This window comes from Cryptotermes secundus, unplaced genomic scaffold (assembly GCF_002891405.2).
Source record: "Cryptotermes secundus unplaced genomic scaffold, Csec_1.0 scaffold275, whole genome shotgun sequence".
Classification (NCBI taxonomy): domain Eukaryota; kingdom Metazoa; phylum Arthropoda; class Insecta; order Blattodea; family Kalotermitidae; genus Cryptotermes; species Cryptotermes secundus.
Genome location: NW_019734315.1, coordinates 507376 through 526323, shown reverse-complemented (window position 1 = coordinate 526323; position 18948 = coordinate 507376). Strand labels below are relative to the sequence as shown.

The window sequence follows — 18948 nt, the reverse complement described above, 5'->3', positions numbered from 1 at the left end:
ACACACACACACACATACACACACGAGTATATACCCTGCCGGTTCATTTCTCGTCACAGCAAGAGCTAGTTATGTGCAAACAGTGTAAGCAGAACTACGGCCTCTATTGTGACATGCGAGTGGCAGAAATTGAAAATATGGTAGGTTGAAGAACGGGCAAATATCACGTTCTGCTAGAAACTAGGCAAATCCCCTAGCGAAACGTTTGGCGTATGAAGAATCGGCTGTTGCTACACGACAACGCCCCTGCACATCGCTCTGTTCTTGTCCATGAGGAACTGGCAAGGTAACACGTCACCCTTTTGCTACACCCTCCGTACTCACCTGATCTCGCACCGTGCGATTTCTTTCTCCTTCAACGCTTGAAAGCAAAGCTACGTTGTCGTAGATTTCAGTCGTCCGAGGAGGTCGTCCATGCCACAAAAGACGCCGTGCGGGAATTTCCTGTCAATATGTTTCAGCAGTGTTTTCGGCAGCTATATCAACGTTGGCAGACTTGCATAGCGGCCAACGGCAAGTACAGTATTTTGAGGGCCGATGTGGATCTGCGTAAATGTATGTGAATACCTTGTAATATGATGCGATAAAACCACAGTCCACGAAATTAATGACTGTACCACGTATATACACGTATAAACGCGCGCGCGCGCGCGTGTGTGTGTGTGTGTGTGTGTGTGTGAAATGTCGTATGACTCATTTTAGAAGCGTATCGGTCTTTATTTATTGTCTATTTTGAGTAAGGGATTAATTCATGCTGAAACAATTTTAGCAAATCCATTTACAAATTAAAATGTAGCATTGTATTTAAACACATGCAAATAAAGTGGTCGCTTCGCTGTTTAGGTTACTGAAGTCGCGGTTCACTACTTTGACCCCTGTGTCATAGTAGAGAAAATGTAGATAAAAAGACATTTTTATTTTCAGGGCTTATTGATGTATCTATATACAAAATCGGAAATGTTAGAAGGTTGTGAATTACTAACATTTCTAAGATAGCTTTAATAACAATATTGTGCCAGCTTTTTCCAGAAAGATAAATATGGACAAATGTATTTCATCTTTTTACGCGTAAAGTTTTCTAAAGCGATCTTTAGGATTTTGTATTCCTCATTGATTTTGATAATCATGCATTGCAAATAAAAATTCACTTTTAAAAGAAGAAGACAAAATATTGTCACGTATCCTGATAACGCGACAAATAATTAATGAATTCCGGATTAGTTGAACCGACTTATTGGATATTCACCAGGCGGAACTACAATTAGTTGTAACACAACCTTACTGTAACTGTAACGTTTCGTAACTACAAACAATGATAACATTCTAAACGTTACTGTATTCGCTTAGTGGGGGTGGAGTCCAACTGGGTCCACTCGGCATAGTGGCCACTGATTGGCCTATTGTAGCCTGCCCCGTGTGATTATAATGATGGAGAATTTGGTGGAATGAAGATTGGCAGGGGAAACCGAAGTACTCGGAGAAAACCAGGCCCAGCGCCACGTTGTCCACCACAAATCCACCTTGACCAGACCCGGGATTGAACCCGGGCCTCTGCGGTGGGAAGCCAGCGACTAACCGCTTGACCTATGACGCAGCCTTAAAGGTTACTGTAACTATACCACATAAACTAAAGACTTCACTTCTGACTTCATCATCATCATCTTTTTCTTCTTCTTCTTCTTCTTCTGACTTCTATTTCAATATTACCAAGAGGTATGCACACCCCTGTCGCTTCTGCTGAAACAAGGGGTTATGGGGAATGCCTTTTCTAACTGCAATGGCAGTTCCACCTTTTTGCCCAGGTAGCGATCGGTTCGATAAAAGTGATAATCTGGAATAAAGAACCTCTCATGAGGTTTCAGATGTGTCTTATCTCCAGTAATTTCTGGTAATCTTCTAGTAATCCTCTTGAGGTAGCTCTTGGAGCACCGAAGAGAGGATATCGAGTCGAACAGTTGATATCGCGTTGTCATGAAAACGTCCTCTCTGTTGCTGTGAGAACAATGTTTACGTAGCCGTTATAACGGAAACCTGTTTCTGTATGCGGTGCATAGGAATCGATGTCTTCTATAGTTCCTCTATTGTCGTGATTATTGAGACTTTCGCTACTAAATAACTGAAGTTCTATTGTTGACAGCGTTATAAAAATACGCGAGGCTTTCCGGTTCCACACCTTAATGCTTTGAGCATTCCGTCACAATATATTTTGATATAACTGAAGGGAGATCCGTTACTAGGTTACGGAACAGTGAACTACTCAGCATTACAACGATTGCACATGCAACAGAGGAATGGCCTTTTCTGTTGGGTTCACGTGGATATCCACGTTATCCAAGAATAGAAGAATTGTTGGAAGCTGTGTTTTCTGTGCGGTCTTTGCAGAGGATATATGAGGAGCACCAGCTTCCAAGACGGCAGTTAGAAGGGTGGGAATTTGGTGTGAGATGGCCGCCAGCCTGCGAGGACGTTAGCCTGGGAGCAGAGGAACGTCCACTGTTGAAGACGTTACCAAGCAGCGCAGTGATGACGTGACTGAGAGCACTAGTCTGTGTGTGACAGTGATTTGTAAAGTGTAGTCACGAGATGCATGATGTACAGTAAATCCAGACATCACGTCAAAACCCGTCTATCGTCACTCGAACACGTGACAATACATTTTAATTGCAGGCCGTTAATGTAGCTACTCTGTTTCTATCTCACGCTGTAAGTCTTCTAGTACCGAATAGTAAAAAGGAAAAGCTCTTCCTGCGCTTAAATACTCGTAATTAATAGCTATGCCATGAAAATATATGTATGGGGGGTGGATAGATCATCGTTTTCTTGATCGCTACGCTAGCTGGAGGTGAGTGGTCAGCTTCACGTCCCGACAGCTTTACTCCCAAAGAGTGAGCACCCGGTAACCATTGGATAGGAGGCTGGGTGGGCCACAGAGCGGGTCTGGACAACAAGGATAAAAGAAAATTCTTAACCCTACTGGGACCTGAACTGCCACCCCTCGGTCGTCCAGCCCGTAGCCAGTCGCTATACTGACTGCGCCAATAGTGGGATAAGTAAACTATGATGAATTTTAAAGAATATGTTTGTGATCTGTTTGAAGGAACTGTATCCACAGTGTGCTGGAGTTTCTGAGAGAAACCGCGAAATATGCCTCTCGGAGTAGTGGCAGTAGTCAAAATTCAAACTGCGAACAGACCACATACAAGTCAAAAGCTTTACTGCCCGATCCAACTGGCTCGGTTGCAGTCAACAGGACAGACACTTCACTGCATAGAATTAGTAACACGCTTCTAATGCTTTGGAGTAGAGTGTTTCTTGAAAGCTAATTGTTCATTGGCTGGTCCGAAATGCCTCGCCTTTTATGGGACACGAAGGTCCTTTACGCGTTCGCAAGAGCCCGCACTCACTTACTTTATGGAACAGAACCTTCCTTGAGAAGCTAACGGTCGTTCAGCTGCTCAATAAATTATTCGTTTTTTTTTATTATGTTACACAATGTTCTATTACCGTGTTCACAAGAACCAGCCAATGAAGTCAAATCTTAGTTAAAACAGACCACACACTAACATTCCATTTCCTTAAGATCTAACATCACAAAATAATCAAAATATAACAAATCAACGGTACAAATATTCTCTCTCTCTTTCTCTATGGCTCCAAAGCCCTTTGGTCCTTACCGCTTTTGCAGGTAATTAATCTTATATGCAGTCGGTAGGACCCCTTCGATGGGAGATCAGCTCGTCGGAAAAACCGCTACCTACACACAGAGCAACACAAACACAGAATAAGCTCACACAGACATCCATGCCTCTAGTGGGATTCAAGCCCACAATTCTAGTGTTAAAGCAGGCGAAGACGGGTCATGCCTTAGACCGCACGGCCCCTGTGCTCGACCCTGTAAGAATATTAAACTGAATAAATGTATAAGTTCATTATATTCCGTCTCATATCACTACAAAACATATTGTAAACTTTTTTAAAATTTATAAAATTTATTACTGATTGAATGGATTGTGAACTTTTAACGGTTATGTAACAATTGTATTGGTTATTGAGCATCACAGTATGTGAGAAAAAGATCGGGTTCAATGGATTTTCAATGGCTGGGAGGACACGATCGTGGCCTATTTGACGGTACCATGCTGGTATTTGCCTTAAGGGAGTGAGGAAGACCACAAAGAAATTTAGAAACATTAGGGTGTCGGCCAGGAATTGAAGCAGACGTAACCGGAATAAACTCAGAAGCTCTGCATCGTCAGTTAAATAGCTGCGCCTTCAGTTAATGGGTGCATATTTCATAAAACGTAAAAAGTATCCGCGAAAAAATTAATAGAAACCACTTCAATGACTAACAGAGTGACCGCTGGTCACGTATTTCGCTTTCCGGACATCATATACAGGATACCACACTGATATAAGCATGTGATGTAGTGTTCATGTCTGGATGTTTACTGGCTATTCGGAACTTTTATGTTTTTGTTTTTTTCAGTGCCTCTTCCAGCCCATTCAGGGCCCTGGCCTCTTATTCAGTAACGCAGTCATTGTTCACAGATGATAGGTGACTCCTTGAGCGAGGGATCAGCCAGTTGCGAGGCCTCTACCTAAACACAGGACAAACAATCACAGGATAAACTTATACACAGACCAAACATTCATGCCTTAAGTGGGATTCGAACCCACGATCCCAGCGTCCGAACAAGCGAAGACAGTTCATTCCCTAGACCGCGCAGCTACTGTGACCGGCATTATAAATGTTACATACCCTTTCTACTACGTCTGTTATGTATAAAATGCATATATGTACGTGCAATGGAGAGGTAATATCTTCGTACTGGCTTTCATCTCTAAATATGCAGAACGGATGTCGACTAAATTTCGTACTGGGTCGGTGTTATGCTATACGTCGGGTGAATTGAATTTTGAATCGTTTTGGTTCAGCACGTCCCTTGTTTCAAAGGCAGCCAAAATAGAATTTTAAACCTATTGTTTTCGATTTATTTTAATTTTATTTCCATGTATGAAAACTAAAGAAGTCCTGATATATGGTTGCAAATAGTTATTTACATTTAGTTAATTACTTAAAATAATAAATTATTTCATTGTGATTAACATATTAATTATTATGCAGGCTTAAGTCAGTTGTAGTCTGTCTCCCTAGACAATAAAAGCGTAAAGGTGCTGCGTGAGATTGCTGTGATACAATACTCGGAAGAATTGTTAGTTCGAGGCAGTACCAATTCTGCCAGTAAGCGGATCTGCCAGCAACAGTCTCTCTGACGTCAGCTTCCGTCATGATAATGAGCAATGCTTATTGGAAGGCCTTATTAAAACACGCATTTCTTTCGAGCAAGCTAATGTAGGGGTAACGCCCTAGACTTCTATTCGGGAGGATTTCGTTTCGAAACCAGGGTACGGGTTATCTTCAGCGAGAGTTGTGGTAATTTTTCTGTCCCTCCTGGGAATACCGGCGTAGTACCCCATTCAACATTTCGCCTCTTCACTCCACAGCATTTCCAAACAAATTATTCACCAATTGTCTTGTCATTTAACTCTAAAGTAACGTAAAGTTCCCCCTGTGCTTAACTTATTAAGCACTATCCTATGAAGGTGTATGGGGGCATGGCTGTATAGACCCACGTTTTATTGACTTCGGCACTAGTTGGAGGTGAGTGGTCAGCTTCAAGCCCCGGCCGCTTTACCCCGGGGAGAAAGCCCCCGGTACCCACTGGATAGGAGGCTGGTTGGGCCCCAGAGCCGGTCTGGATGACATGGAGAATAGAATATTCTTTACCCTACCGGGACTCGAACTCCGACCCCTCGGCCGTCCAGCCTGTAGTCCGTCGATATTCCGGCTTTTCATTGAACGCTATACAGTTTAAAATACTGACATCACCGTACTTTATTCAATATTGAACATTATGATTGACTTGTTAGTAAGCGAAGCGGAGCCCCTAGGGTATATACATACATAACATGCAGTACATAAGTTCTCACACATATAAGATAAAAAGATAAAGTTACCTCTGTGCTTAACTAATTAAGCACTACGCCATAGAGTATGTGGGAGTGGATGTGTAGATCCACATTTTCTTGACCTCAACATTATTTAGAGGTGAGTGGTCACCTTCAGGCCCCTTCACCCTTGGTGAAGAAGCACCCGGTACCCATCGGATGGGAGCTCGAATGGGCCCCAGAGCCGGTCTTGACGATGTTGAGAAGAGAAAGTTATTGACCCTACCGTGACTCGAACTCCGACCCCTTGGTCGTCCAGCCCGTAGCCAGTCGCTATACCGACTGCGCTATCCCGGCTCCTAGAACTGATATGTAAGGCTTTGCTACGTTTTAGATAAGATGAGCGCTACTCCGTTGTTACTTAGCAGCAGGAGGGTACATTGCATCGTCTGCGAGAGACAGAAAACAGAATGGAGTTTTGGTAAAATGATAACTGGCAAAGAAAGGGCTTTCATTCTGCGCGAATAACTGCCATAGTGCCACTTCGTCCACCACAAATCCTACATGAACTACCCTGGGATTAAACATGGTCGTTCGCGGTGGGAAACAGGCGACTATCCTTCTTAGCTATGGCAGTGCCTTGCCTATAAACCCACTTTGAGTGTCCAGTCATGGGACAAAAGTAGCGTCCAACATATTTCATTGCCTGTCCAAACGAACGTGTACGTGTTTCTTGTTCATTCGAGTAAAGGCATTTCGCTTTTCTCTTATGCTTCAGATTCGGGAGGTGGCGACCCCCCTAAACTGAAATGTAATCTGAGGAAACACAAACCGAACCGGAAGCCGCGGACACCTTTTACAACTCAGCAGCTGCTGTCTCTGGAGAAGAAGTTCCGGGAGAAGCAATACCTGAGCATCGCAGAGCGGGCCGAGTTCTCTTCCTCGCTGCACCTCACTGAGACACAGGTGAGTACCCGATGGATGGTTGGACAGGAAAGACTGCGCGTTCAGGAAATACTAATTCCAGATATGATTAAAAAATAATAAGTGAGTTTAATCCTTTTTGCGTGTGTGAAATTCGGTCTCTTACAGTGAAGACAAATTAGGCTTATGGATTTCGGTTCCTTGAAATAATACTCTGGAATGTATTTAAAACACAGCACATGTAACAACAGGGGGATACCCAAAATTCGTATTTTTTAAGTTCCTGCAATCTATAACAACAACATGGTGGACACATGGATATCCAGGAGAGCTCAGTCGGTATGGCGACGGGCTATGGGGTGGATGACAGCGATTCGTTTCCTGTCAGGGGTAAGAGATTTTTCTCCACAGCGTCCAGACCGATTTAATTACGTTCAAATCAGAGGGCTATTGCTGAATTACACGCTTTTCATTTCACCATTGCACACGCATTAGTATTCTTCGTCTTCTGTAGTCGTCTCCTGGCAACGGATCTCAAAACGGAAACTATAATAGTCTCACTGGATTACACACTCCAAGTATTACAACCAAACAAAATCTTCCAATCACAAACCAAGTCTGCAGTCGACAAACTTTCCGTGGCCGTCTCCTACCGAGAACTCACATGTAACTATGTCACTTAAAACTGAAATATGTTCTGTCTGTAACTGTCGGTATATAACCTCCGCACTGGCCACACAGAAAACAGCCTCTATTGTTGTAGAGGAGTGTTGACCTAGACGTTGCATAGCAACAGTCGCGGCGCGAATAGCATAGAAAATACCGTAATTCTATTGTTGCATGCCCGTATTGTGAGGACCTTACCGAGCAACGGCCGATGTTTACAGATTCACTGCTTAGCAACGGGTCTATATTCCACATTATGTTCGTACCTGTTCTATGTTCGGGCTCGTAATACACTAGGACTCATACTACGCTCTGGTTCCCACATTACTCGGTCCAGTACTATATTCCTGCTGGTTCTATGTTCGCCATCCTGCCTTGCTCGGACTTATTGTCTACAAGCTCGCGCTTGCTTTGTGTTCGGGGTCGCATTATGTTCGTTCTCTTGCTGTGTTAAGACCCATAAATTTCTTATACACTTCTAAGTTACTTCCGTGAATTTATTTTTTCATTAAAAGATATGAGGTTTTCACGGTGGTGACTATGAAGAAAGCAATCTGGTATGTGGGCCTTGTAAATATTGTGTTAACCGACGTTTCGGAGGAATGTATGGCCTCCATTTTCAGGGTAGAAGAAAAAAGAAGAAAATCTGCGATGAAGGCGATACGTTCCTCCGAAACGTCGGTTAACACAATAGCTGCACGGCACGACATTCCAGAAGACTGCTTTCTTATTTTTTTATTTTTTTAACAGAAATATTTATATTTATTTGGAGCTTATACATTTTCATTATATATTTATATATCATTCAACATTCTGTTCTTACAGGCCATTACGCTAGGAAATTGTCTATGAAAGGCCGCGCCATAGCTCAGAAGGTTAGTCGCTGGCTTCCCACCGCGGCGGCCCGGGTTCGATCCTGGGTCTGGTCAAGTGGGATTTGTAGTGGACAAAGTGGCGCTGGGGCGGGTTTTCTCCGAGTACATCGGTTTCCCTTGCCAATCTTCATTCCACCAAATTCACCATCATAATCACCCGGGGCAGGCTACAATAGGCCAATCAGTGGCCGCCATGCCGGGTGGACCCAGTTGGACTACACCCCCAATAAGCGAATTTTTTTAAATTTGTTTATGAACATTGCATTAGGTTCGCGTCTCGCATTGAGAATATGAACCTCTGAGTTTTGCCTCAAAGATTTACAAAATGTCAATTATAGATCCATGTGTTACTAGCCAATAAGAGGAAGTATACGTTTCTTAGAGCCGGTCACGGTAGCCGAGCGGTCTAAGACATGTACTGTCTTCGCTCGCTTGGAAACCGGGATCGTGGATTCGAATCCCACTCAGGGCATGGATGTTTAGTTTGTGTGTGTGCATTTTTCTGTGTATGTGTACGGGTAGAGTCCTTGCGACGAGCTGATCACCAGCCCAAGGAGTCCTTCCGAATGTGTAAGATCTAGAAAAACCGAAGTGAACGGAGAAGTTCATGGAGGTAGGCATAGTTCTACTGAGGCTGTAGTGCCAAGGGAAAAAAATACATTTCTTAGTACATTGCAAATAATTGCAGTTCCTCGTTGTTTTCAAATTTCCTTACTGTTATAAGCGGTAGGCCTATTGGCGGGTCACAACATTTCATAATTTTATATTAAATGGCAGCAGGGTCACATCCTAATCAGAAGCTTGCATGTCCGATAGAGTTAGTGTCACTGATTGCAGGAAATTAAAAGTTACAAATGTGGAGTGGTCTCTAATGCGGTACGATGTTGCTATCAGGCCTTTTCTTAAGGGGTCTGCAGGAGACAGGCACATTAATAGGTTCAGTGATGATGCTACAAGCATGACCCTCTTCGTGAAGAAAGAAAAACGGGCTATTTGAGTTGTAAATGTTGTGATTTTATTAATTTTAGCTGAAATTGCAGATGGGGTGGCACTAAATTCGCTTTTATTCTCACTTCAGGTGAAGATCTGGTTCCAGAATAGACGCGCCAAGGCGAAACGACTGCAAGAAGCCGAAATTGAGAAGTTGAAAATGGCAGCTGTAGCAGCCGCACGGCCGCCGCACCTGTACGGCCCTGGTCCCCACCACCCCGCACTGCAACAGTACTTCCACCCCCACCACGACCCCACTCTACTCGTCGGTCCGGCTCACCACCTTACAGCCGCCGCTCTTCTCGGTAGACACCATATGCCACCCTTAATCCCGCCACCTCCGTCAGGGTTATGCCACCCCCAGGGAGGAGGGATGGGTTCGCCCGTGGCCACGGCTGGTTCAACTGGACGGGCAGGTTCTCCTTCTCCTTCTGCCATCGGACTTTCCTAACAAGCGCACGCACGAACGGGAGGTCTGCGCTTTCTGTTTTCAAGACCCTGCACCACGTTCTCCTCGAGTACTGCAAATAAATAAAAACAATATTCTTTTTTCGGTTGTTGTCCTGTGCACGTGGTTCTGTGATCAATTTGACTCTCTGGAATTCTAAGCATGTTCATGACAATGACATAACTAGGAGTTCAAAGAATTTCCAAATTTTGGAGTGACATTTTCTCTCCGAACCACGTAAGTACGTGAGAAGAAAGAATGCATACATTCCTGTAATCCTGCTTGAATTTTGATTCTCACATCATTCCCGACCAGAACCAATTATGGTTCTGAAGTGTGAATCTTGTCGTTGGATCCTAAAGCAACCACTTAAATAACCATAAAACTCAGACAGGTAAAACAGATTACAAATAGGCCCAAAATTTTTGTTTTGGTGTGACGTGATATAAAGCTTACAGCAACTGACACCAGAAAGTATCCCATTGAATACAAGGCCACTAAACTCTCCGATCAGTTGTAAAGGAATCATAAGAAACCGTTTTATTGCGTAAGCATTTATTTCTCCAGGCACACCTCATTCCCCTACCCGAAATCCGCTGCGATATACCGACAAGAAACATCAAGTCCTATACATGTCAGCTGATACACAGAATTAATGGGTTTTCCGACTTCGTCCAAATTCTGGTATTTTAAAAACCAGAAAACACAACGGTTCGGAAACTGGATCTCTTTCCGACCTCAGGTGAGAGGGGAGACACATCTGTTGTGTCCCTTACAAAGAGCTAACCTCAATTTTTGGGCCTGGCCCAGCAGAGTAGGTGTCCCCCTCTCACCTGGGGACGGAAAGAGATTTAGTTTCCAAAACGTTGTGTTCCTAGTTTTTATAACACCGGAGTATGGAAAAAGTCCGAAAACCCAATAATTCTGGGTGTTGTACACCATTGTCAGAACCCTTTAGAATCTACATATTAGTTGATGATTGTTTAGATTTCCTGAATTTTTAAGTTTTTAAAGCTCTATAATTGTTCCTGTGTTTAACTTATTAAGCACTGCCTTATGAGGTGCATGGGGGAGTAGATCCACGTATTCTTGACATCGGCAACTAGTTGGAGGCGTGTGGTCGGCTACACAACCCGGCCGCTTTACCGGCGGGGAAAGAGCCCTTCGGTACCCACTGGATAGGAGGCTGGGTGGGCCCCAGAACCGGTTTGGACCATGTGGAGAGAAGATATATCTTGCCATTATAGGGATTCAAACTCCGACTTCTCGTCCGATAACCCCGTAACCAATCGCTATATCGACTGCGCTATCCTGGCTCTCTTTACAGCTCTATAATATTACCCGTAATTCTCGCGTTTAAATTAAAAATCGTGTCTTGCTGACGACAGATTGTGCAACATCTGAGCACATATCAACGTGTCCTTCTGAAGTTATAAACATAGTTCAGCCTGTTAGCGGCCCACAGTCGAGGCTTTTCGTTGGATGTAGGTCAGCGAATGTAATTCAGAACTACTGTCCTCAAAGATACACGTTTCCGAGATCAGAGTACTGAAGGGGGTGAACTGTCTTCTCGTAAATCTGTACTTAGATATCTATCTATGGTCCTTGTTTGATCTTGGCCGCTTTTTCAGTTTCTTGATCTTTTACACAGTCGGTAGGACTCCTTGGACGTGGGATCTGCCATTCGGAAGGCAGCTACCCACACACAGAAAAACATTAACACAGAATAAACGCACACAAACATCCATGCCTCAAGTGGGATTCGAACTCACGATCCCAGTGTTCGAGCTAGTGAAGACAGTTCATGCCTTAGCCCGCGAGGCCGGCCACTGCGATCGGAACATAAATCTATACACGGGCAACTAATTTCTACATTAGTGGAAGTCCAAGTTCAATCTTAAAGTAATCCATGTGTGGTTTCTGACGTAAAATTATCTCTGAGACAGATTTTCTCCAAGTATTTCAGTTCTTCAGTATCAGTTATTACTCAACAGACGCTCCATACTTATTCATCATCAGGGGATGGTGAAGTAGGCCAAGGATCTCTCTGTCTCATCCCGCATCTGCGACTAAAAATAATCCTTTAGTGCGGTATTGAACAAACTTGACAGCATCACCAATATCTTCATATTTAATTCTGTTATACATTAACATATCTGGTGAATACCCCAACAATGACGAATTGTACTATATAAATGTATTCTAGCTAGCTGTAACAGATGTAATGGATTATATATGTTCATTGAATTTCTGTTTAAACAAAATATCAGTGAATTTCCTTAAATTAACCCGTGTTAACTCGTGATATCCTCGCCATATTAAAGACACCAACATTACAACGGGTTTGTCGTGTGTACCTTATTATTATTAAGTTTAAAAATTATTAGAACATTTATTTCAACTCCATTATTTGAAGTTAAAAAGTATACGGAATTCAAATATCACATAAAGTATTAAAAATTATCATTAATATTATTTTTAAGCCTGCATTTGAAAATTGCTAGAAAGACAAGTGTAAGGTACGTCACTTATCAAGTACAAGTAGAATACAAAGGGAGGCACTTGAAGACTCGTGTCAGATATTGGCAATTAATTTTAATTCTAAACCCCAATAATGAGCTGCAACTACTGTATATAACCGTACGCTATATAACTTTGCCAAGTGCCCGTTACTAAGCTGTAGAATGCACATACACGCACTGGGCTCACATTAATGTCACAGAATATGAGCATTGAGTTCTACGAGTGAGATGAAATCACGTTTTGTCAACCTGAGCGGTAGGCTCGCTCGACAGAAACTCCCTGTTTGCACCAGTCGATGCAGTAGTAGCCTCTTTCTTCACATTTGTTAATTTCTATGGGTCTACTTAAAATAAAAATATTTCTTTAAAATAACCAAAGTCATCCTTCGGCCTTTTAGAATAACCTCTATCGGCTGTATCGTCCTCCAATTGTGTATAGACTGTTGAAGTCGGATGGTAGCACTCCGAATACGGGAGGTTGTGGGTTCCAAATTTGGCACAGAGGCCTGATATCCTGATTCGACTGTTTTCTTTGACAGCGCTTTGAAGCAGACGCTGGTCTAGTGCACTTAAATAAACAATTAGCCCTTCTTTCCAATCAGTTCAGTCTGATATATATATATATAGTCACCTTACTACTCGATCTTGAATAGCCTTTGAAGTTGAAATATGTCATTAAATATATCACGACTCAATCAATGAAAAATTATTTACCTGTTCTAGTAATGCATGAATTCTATTTTATTTTATGACGTATTCATACATGTGCAGACAAAGGCCGCGCCATAGCTCAAGCGGTTCATCGCTGGCTTCCCACCGCGGCGGCCTTGGTTCGATCACGGGTCTGGTCAAGTGGGATTTGTAGTAGACAAAGTGGCGCTGGGGCAGGTTTTCTCTGAGTACTTCGATTTCCCGTGCCAATCTTCATTCCACCAAATTCCCCATCATCATAATCAGCGGGGGAAGGCTACAATAGGCCAATCAGTAGCCTCCGTGCCGAGTGGACCCAGTTGGGCTCCACTCCTCACTAAGCGAATTACATGTGCAGACATGATGCACTGCAAATTACACGCTTTAGCCCTTTAAGACACAACAGCAACTGTATACACCACTTACTTACTTATTTAAGCCGTTCCTCTTATACCTTACGGTGTCGAGGTTGTTTCTTCATTTGATCATTTCACAGACGGGAGGACTCCTTGGACGAGTGATCAGCCCGTCGCAAGACCTCTACCTAAACGCAGGACAACATAAACACAGAATAAACACATACGCAAACCAAGCACCCATACCTTGTGTGGGATTCGAACCCACGATCCCGGCTTTCGAGCGAGCGAAAACAGTACATGCTTCAGACTGCTCGGCTACCGTGACCGGCATATACCACCTACGATTACATTAAAAAGCTGTACGTTTTACTCACAGAACATGTAAGTATTTCTGGTATGATTCTGAGAAGTGGCAGCGATTATTTCCTTAAGCAGCATTAACCGACTGGTCTTTGTAAAGCAGATGTAGTGTAAGTACAGACTGTGCAGCAAAGAGTGCACATGGTTTGAACACTTTTATTGAGGAACTAAACAGAACTAGGAGACTAGAGTTTTCATCGCATGAAACAGCTACTCAGATAGTTGTATTCTGATCTTTCTCCATTTCGCTCGGACATGTCCATCCGGTATTCAAATAGGCTGAAAATGTTGTCACATATTTGAGGCGTAATTATTTCCAAAGATTGGACGGTGCATATCGTACATAAAATTTGATAGTTCCACCGTCATGTGGTGAACACTGTAATATTATTTTCTCAATAAAAATGTTTGAAATGACTGCAGTCATTCTCGGACACCCTATTTTGCGAGCTACGAAATGAAACTTAAAATATTATTGACATAAACTTCATGTTTAAAATATCTTGTGTTGTGAAATTTTCCTGAACCACTGAGCTGCGTATATTTACTTTAAATTACAAGTTCACTCTTCCAATCACCGTTCGAACTGAGAAGAACCCGAACTAAAGAGAATCAATAGCCGTGTCACAATTGAATATAGATACGATATACGAAAAAGATGCGCACAGTTTTATACCCTTCATGACTTTCATTGCATTGTTTAATGTTGGGTAGGGCTATGCTATCAAGCGACTAAATCTGATATATCAACCAGTTAAGGTCTGGAGGTTCAGGATTTGGTTCCCGGAAGGGGCAAGGATATTTCTCTTCAGCTGTGGTCCTCATCGGTCTTCGGACCTACCCAGTGTGCTATACGATATTACAAAGTATAGAAAGGATAGAACGTGAAGCGAGCCACTCACCTCCATCCAGCACCAGAGTTAAGAATGAATTTTGCTTTATTTCCATTCCCCGATACTTTCATAACATGGTACTTAAACATGGTATTTTACACTGCCGAAGGATATTTTCTGGTGTGCTGTAAGTGAACCAAAATACAACATAGGCCGTTCATTTACTTCCCATTCCTTTTATAAAGTATTCATTTGGGAATCTGAAGTTTTGCTTCATTCCCGAAAGGTGTTGTCAGAAATCGAAACTACTGTAACTGCTTCTGTAGTATCTTTGAGGGCGTCATCATTAGACAGTGACGTGAATCATTACGTCATCATTATAAGGTTACTACGTTATTTTATGTTGCTACTGGAACAAAAATTACCACGAATTCTTTGCTGAAAACACACAGGACTTCTATACTTTAAAATCCCTTATTCAAAGCATGGCGTACCTTCAGAGATGTTTCAGAGAAAGTTGTGATGGTACAAAATTGCGTGCAATAAGAACAAGAGTTCGGGTTGTGGAACCAGTCGAACAGCGAGATTTCGACTCTCCTCAGAAGATGTTGTTACATCACATACAGGGCAACAAAAGAAAGTAATAAACTGTGGCTGCTCCCATTAGAAATATATATCATTCTTTATGAAGCAGTAAAGTAGGCCTCGGACTAATTTAGCTTCACACGATGACAGCAATGTGGCGCTGTCAGAAGAAGGGTCCTTCGACTTTGGAATCTGTCACCATGAGATCTATAAATTACTAATATGGGGCGACCATTAAAAATTATTACTACGATAACAGTCATCAGGCAAACCATCTTATTCGAGTTATTTTTATGTTATTATCATATATAAGTGAACATTTATTAAAAGCATGTTATGAATTATTGCTCATAGTCCCATGTCAAAGTCATTCTCATCCTGAATAAAAATGATAAAACGCTCAAATATCATTAAGAATGACACAAATCGATAACAAAATTTGACGACGTGAACAAAATGTGTAGATTTTCATTACTTCTAAGAATGTTCCTAAAACAGAGCGAAGGCAGTGTGACGTCATAAAAGTGTTGCGAAATAGTGTGAACACCAGTATTACTTGAATTCGTATCGCCAAAATGACCCCGCCTGGCGTATGTGAACTTGACATCCTTCAAAACCCTGTATTATGCAGACCTTTGTACATATGTATGGTTGATAAATTATTGTAAATATTATTATAAATGAAATATGAATAATATGTGTATAAATAGATATTAGCAATGTACATTAAAAATTTTATGTGACTGATAAAATTTATGGTATTATGTTGTTTATTTAAAGAAATATAATTCAAACAGCCCTAATGATAACTTATTTTCTTCTTAGGTTTCAACTTTCCTGTATAGCATTTCCCTAAATTTGAATATTAGCATTAAAAATTCTAGCTCAGTTCAGCATAAAACAATCTTTTACAGGCAAAGTTACAAGATGAATTTCACTGCTGTTTATGTTATCTAACTGCATATAAAAATGACTGGTTGCTCAGGCTCCTGAGATTCTTGCAGTGATTTTTTTAATATTTTGTATACTGTTTGTTTGAATGAATATCGCAAGCTTTGGAATAAGTGGCCGTGTAGCCTTGTGGGTAGATATCAGAACTTTACGCAGTTTTCTAATGAGTATGAAATCAGTTTCTGTAAAACAGTGGTTTATCTATCAGAGTAGTGGAGTAAACATTATCCACTACTTTCAGAACAGAACATATGTTGGGGGCAAGTGCAACTGAATAAACAGGTACGTATCTGAAACTCAGATGAAGACAGTGGATGATTTAGAATATGAAGCATCTCACACGCTAAACGCTGCGTACGTGTTCTTATGGCAGAAAGCCCTATGTAAGTGTATTCGGATTTCCCGCAAGTTTATGAAATTCGGAAATACTTTACAAACAGAATCTAGTAATTTTCCAATGATGATGTAACTGCCTACGTCACTGATAATGCTGCACTATCGTTCTCGCGGCAGAAGGAGAACAGCTGCATCATCTAATAACGAAATACATGATCCATACATTTCCTTCTGGATTATTATTTTTATTATTATTGTTATTGTTATGACTTTACAGCCCTTTGTTGGGTCTTAGCCCCTTTTTCAGTTTTTGATCCTATACACAGTCGGTAGAACTCCTTGGACAGGAGACCAGCCAGTCGCAAGGCCGCTACCTACACACAGGACAACACAAACACAGAATAAACGCACACAAACATCCATGCCTCAAGTGGGATTCGAACCGACGATACCAGTGTTCGAGCGGGTGAAGACAGTACATGCTTCAGACCACGCTGCCCCCCACTGGGATCGGGTCGGTAGTATTACGATAGTGAAATTTTGGAGAAGGGGATGATTTTCGAATATGTTTAGCGTAGGGAGACAAGAAATGCATGTAGAGATTTTGCGAGCAAACTGCATGGAAAAATGTTCACTTCCATGTCCCAGAACGAGATGGGAAGACAACATTATTAGGCCGATTTTTGTCCTCTCCATAGTAAGCAGAGTGTCTGTGGGGCGGCCTAACCTCCAATCTAGTGGGTAAAGTGGGCTCCTTCCCTGGGAGTAAAGCAGCAGGGGCGGGAAGCTCACCATTTACATCTATGCAGTGCCGAAATCAACAACGGTGGAGTTATACCTCCGCCCACATATGTTTTCATGGCGTGGTGCTTAAATAATTAAAGGCAGGAACAACTTAAATTTTACTTAAGGACCCTCGGACAGATAGACTGTGGGTGGATGAAGGTGGCTCAGAATTTCTTCCAAAACCAGAGCTTTGCAACAGTGGTGTTGAAACTTCAGCTCCTTACACCAAATTTGACTACATTCCTTATAATTGGATTTCTTTAATGGGTTTAGATTAAATGAAACATGGAGAATAAAAGTAAAATCTACATAATGAAATTTTGAATACAAACATTCCAAAGATCCGTTACTTATTCTACTTGCTGACCCTGAAAGGGCAAGATATTAATTAATACAGTAAGCATCACATCAGTAATTAATAAAAGTGTTAGTCGTACTATTTACGGACTTTCTCCGGCTGTCAAACTGTCATTATAACTGTTTATGAGTCGTAACCGCAGATATCTGTTCTGAATAGGCCCACATGGCATATCCCGCTGGTTAGCTGCTTAATAACTGATTTCTCTTCTTCTGCTGCAGCACGGTACAACAAAACCTTCATTTAGGCTCCGCTTGTAACAGCATTGCTTAGTATAATTTATCAACTGAAGAATTATAAACGAGATTGACATAATGCACACAGAGAGTCATTTGTTTTGTGTTAAGATGAATAATAATGATAATTTAACAATCTTCATTTGTATTAATGTTAATTTGGTCTCAGGTATTCGAGAGAACACCAAGTACTGTAAAATTCGTATGTTCCTTTTCTACGAGGTCCGTGCTGGCGATGCATCCTCAGCTGCAGTAGCATTTTAATGCTCTTCCTCTGTCCGTTACGTGGGAACACGCCATGACATGTTAACAGGGAACTCACGTAATATGTCCGTTTCTCCTCATATATACTTCATCAGACCATCTTTACTTTGTCATTCCAATAGAGCTCTCTCTCATAGAACGGTACTTTAGGCTTCTTTAGGAGTGTATCGCTGCACCACTTTCCATAAATTTGCTGTCCAGTCTTCTAGAAACTTACATTTTACCACATAAATTGAAGCCTGTGTTTAATATTTTTCGGAAGTCCGTACTGTTTCCACAACGGTTGGGAATATATCTACTCTCCTTTTTCAGAAATATAATTTCTGTAATTAAAAGTAATCACATTGGTCACGCGGTCTAAGGCATTAACTGTCTTCGCTCTCGCGATAGCTGACGTCATGGGTTCAAATCCAACTCCAGGCATGGATGTCTGTGTGTTTTTATTCTGTTTGTTTGGTCCTTTGTGTAGATAGTTGTCTTGCGACGGGCTGATCATTCCTTCAAGGAGTTCTAATGTCTGTGTAAAATTGATTACGAAACTGAAGAAGAGGCCAGGGCCCAAGAAAGGGCTGTAGAGCCATTGATGAAAGAAAAAACGAATGAATGAGTTAAAAGTAAAGTTTTCTCTGTGCTTAGCTAATTAAACACTACCTCATAAAGGCGATTTCGGGATAGATATAGTTGGGCAGTCAAATGAAAACGGGTCAGAAGCCAAAACATATTAAAGAACATTTCTTACCTCAAAAGTAATCTCCAAAATACATTTATCCCACTGGGAGATAAGACGGTCAATCCCATCCTTGAAAAGCTTGTGGG

The 18948-nt window shown here is 41.8% G+C and overlaps 1 protein-coding gene across 2 annotated transcripts in view; it reads left to right on the top strand.

Moving 5' to 3' along the window:
• Positions 1–18948, top strand: part of LOC111868537 (muscle segmentation homeobox) — a 143128-nt gene that overhangs the window by 73435 nt on the left and 50745 nt on the right. The window contains exons 2-3 of one of the 2 annotated variants that reach the window (XR_002843522.2): positions 6728–6915; positions 9493–10089. Coding sequence is in view for 1 of the 2 variants with exons in the window: in XM_023859251.2 (XP_023715019.1) it covers positions 6728–6915; positions 9493–9855 (551 nt within the window). In the remaining variant the exon portion in view is untranslated. Of the gene's footprint in view, positions 1–6727; positions 6916–9492; positions 10253–18948 lie in introns of those variants that run through there. The other variant, XM_023859251.2, reaches the window with a different exon arrangement.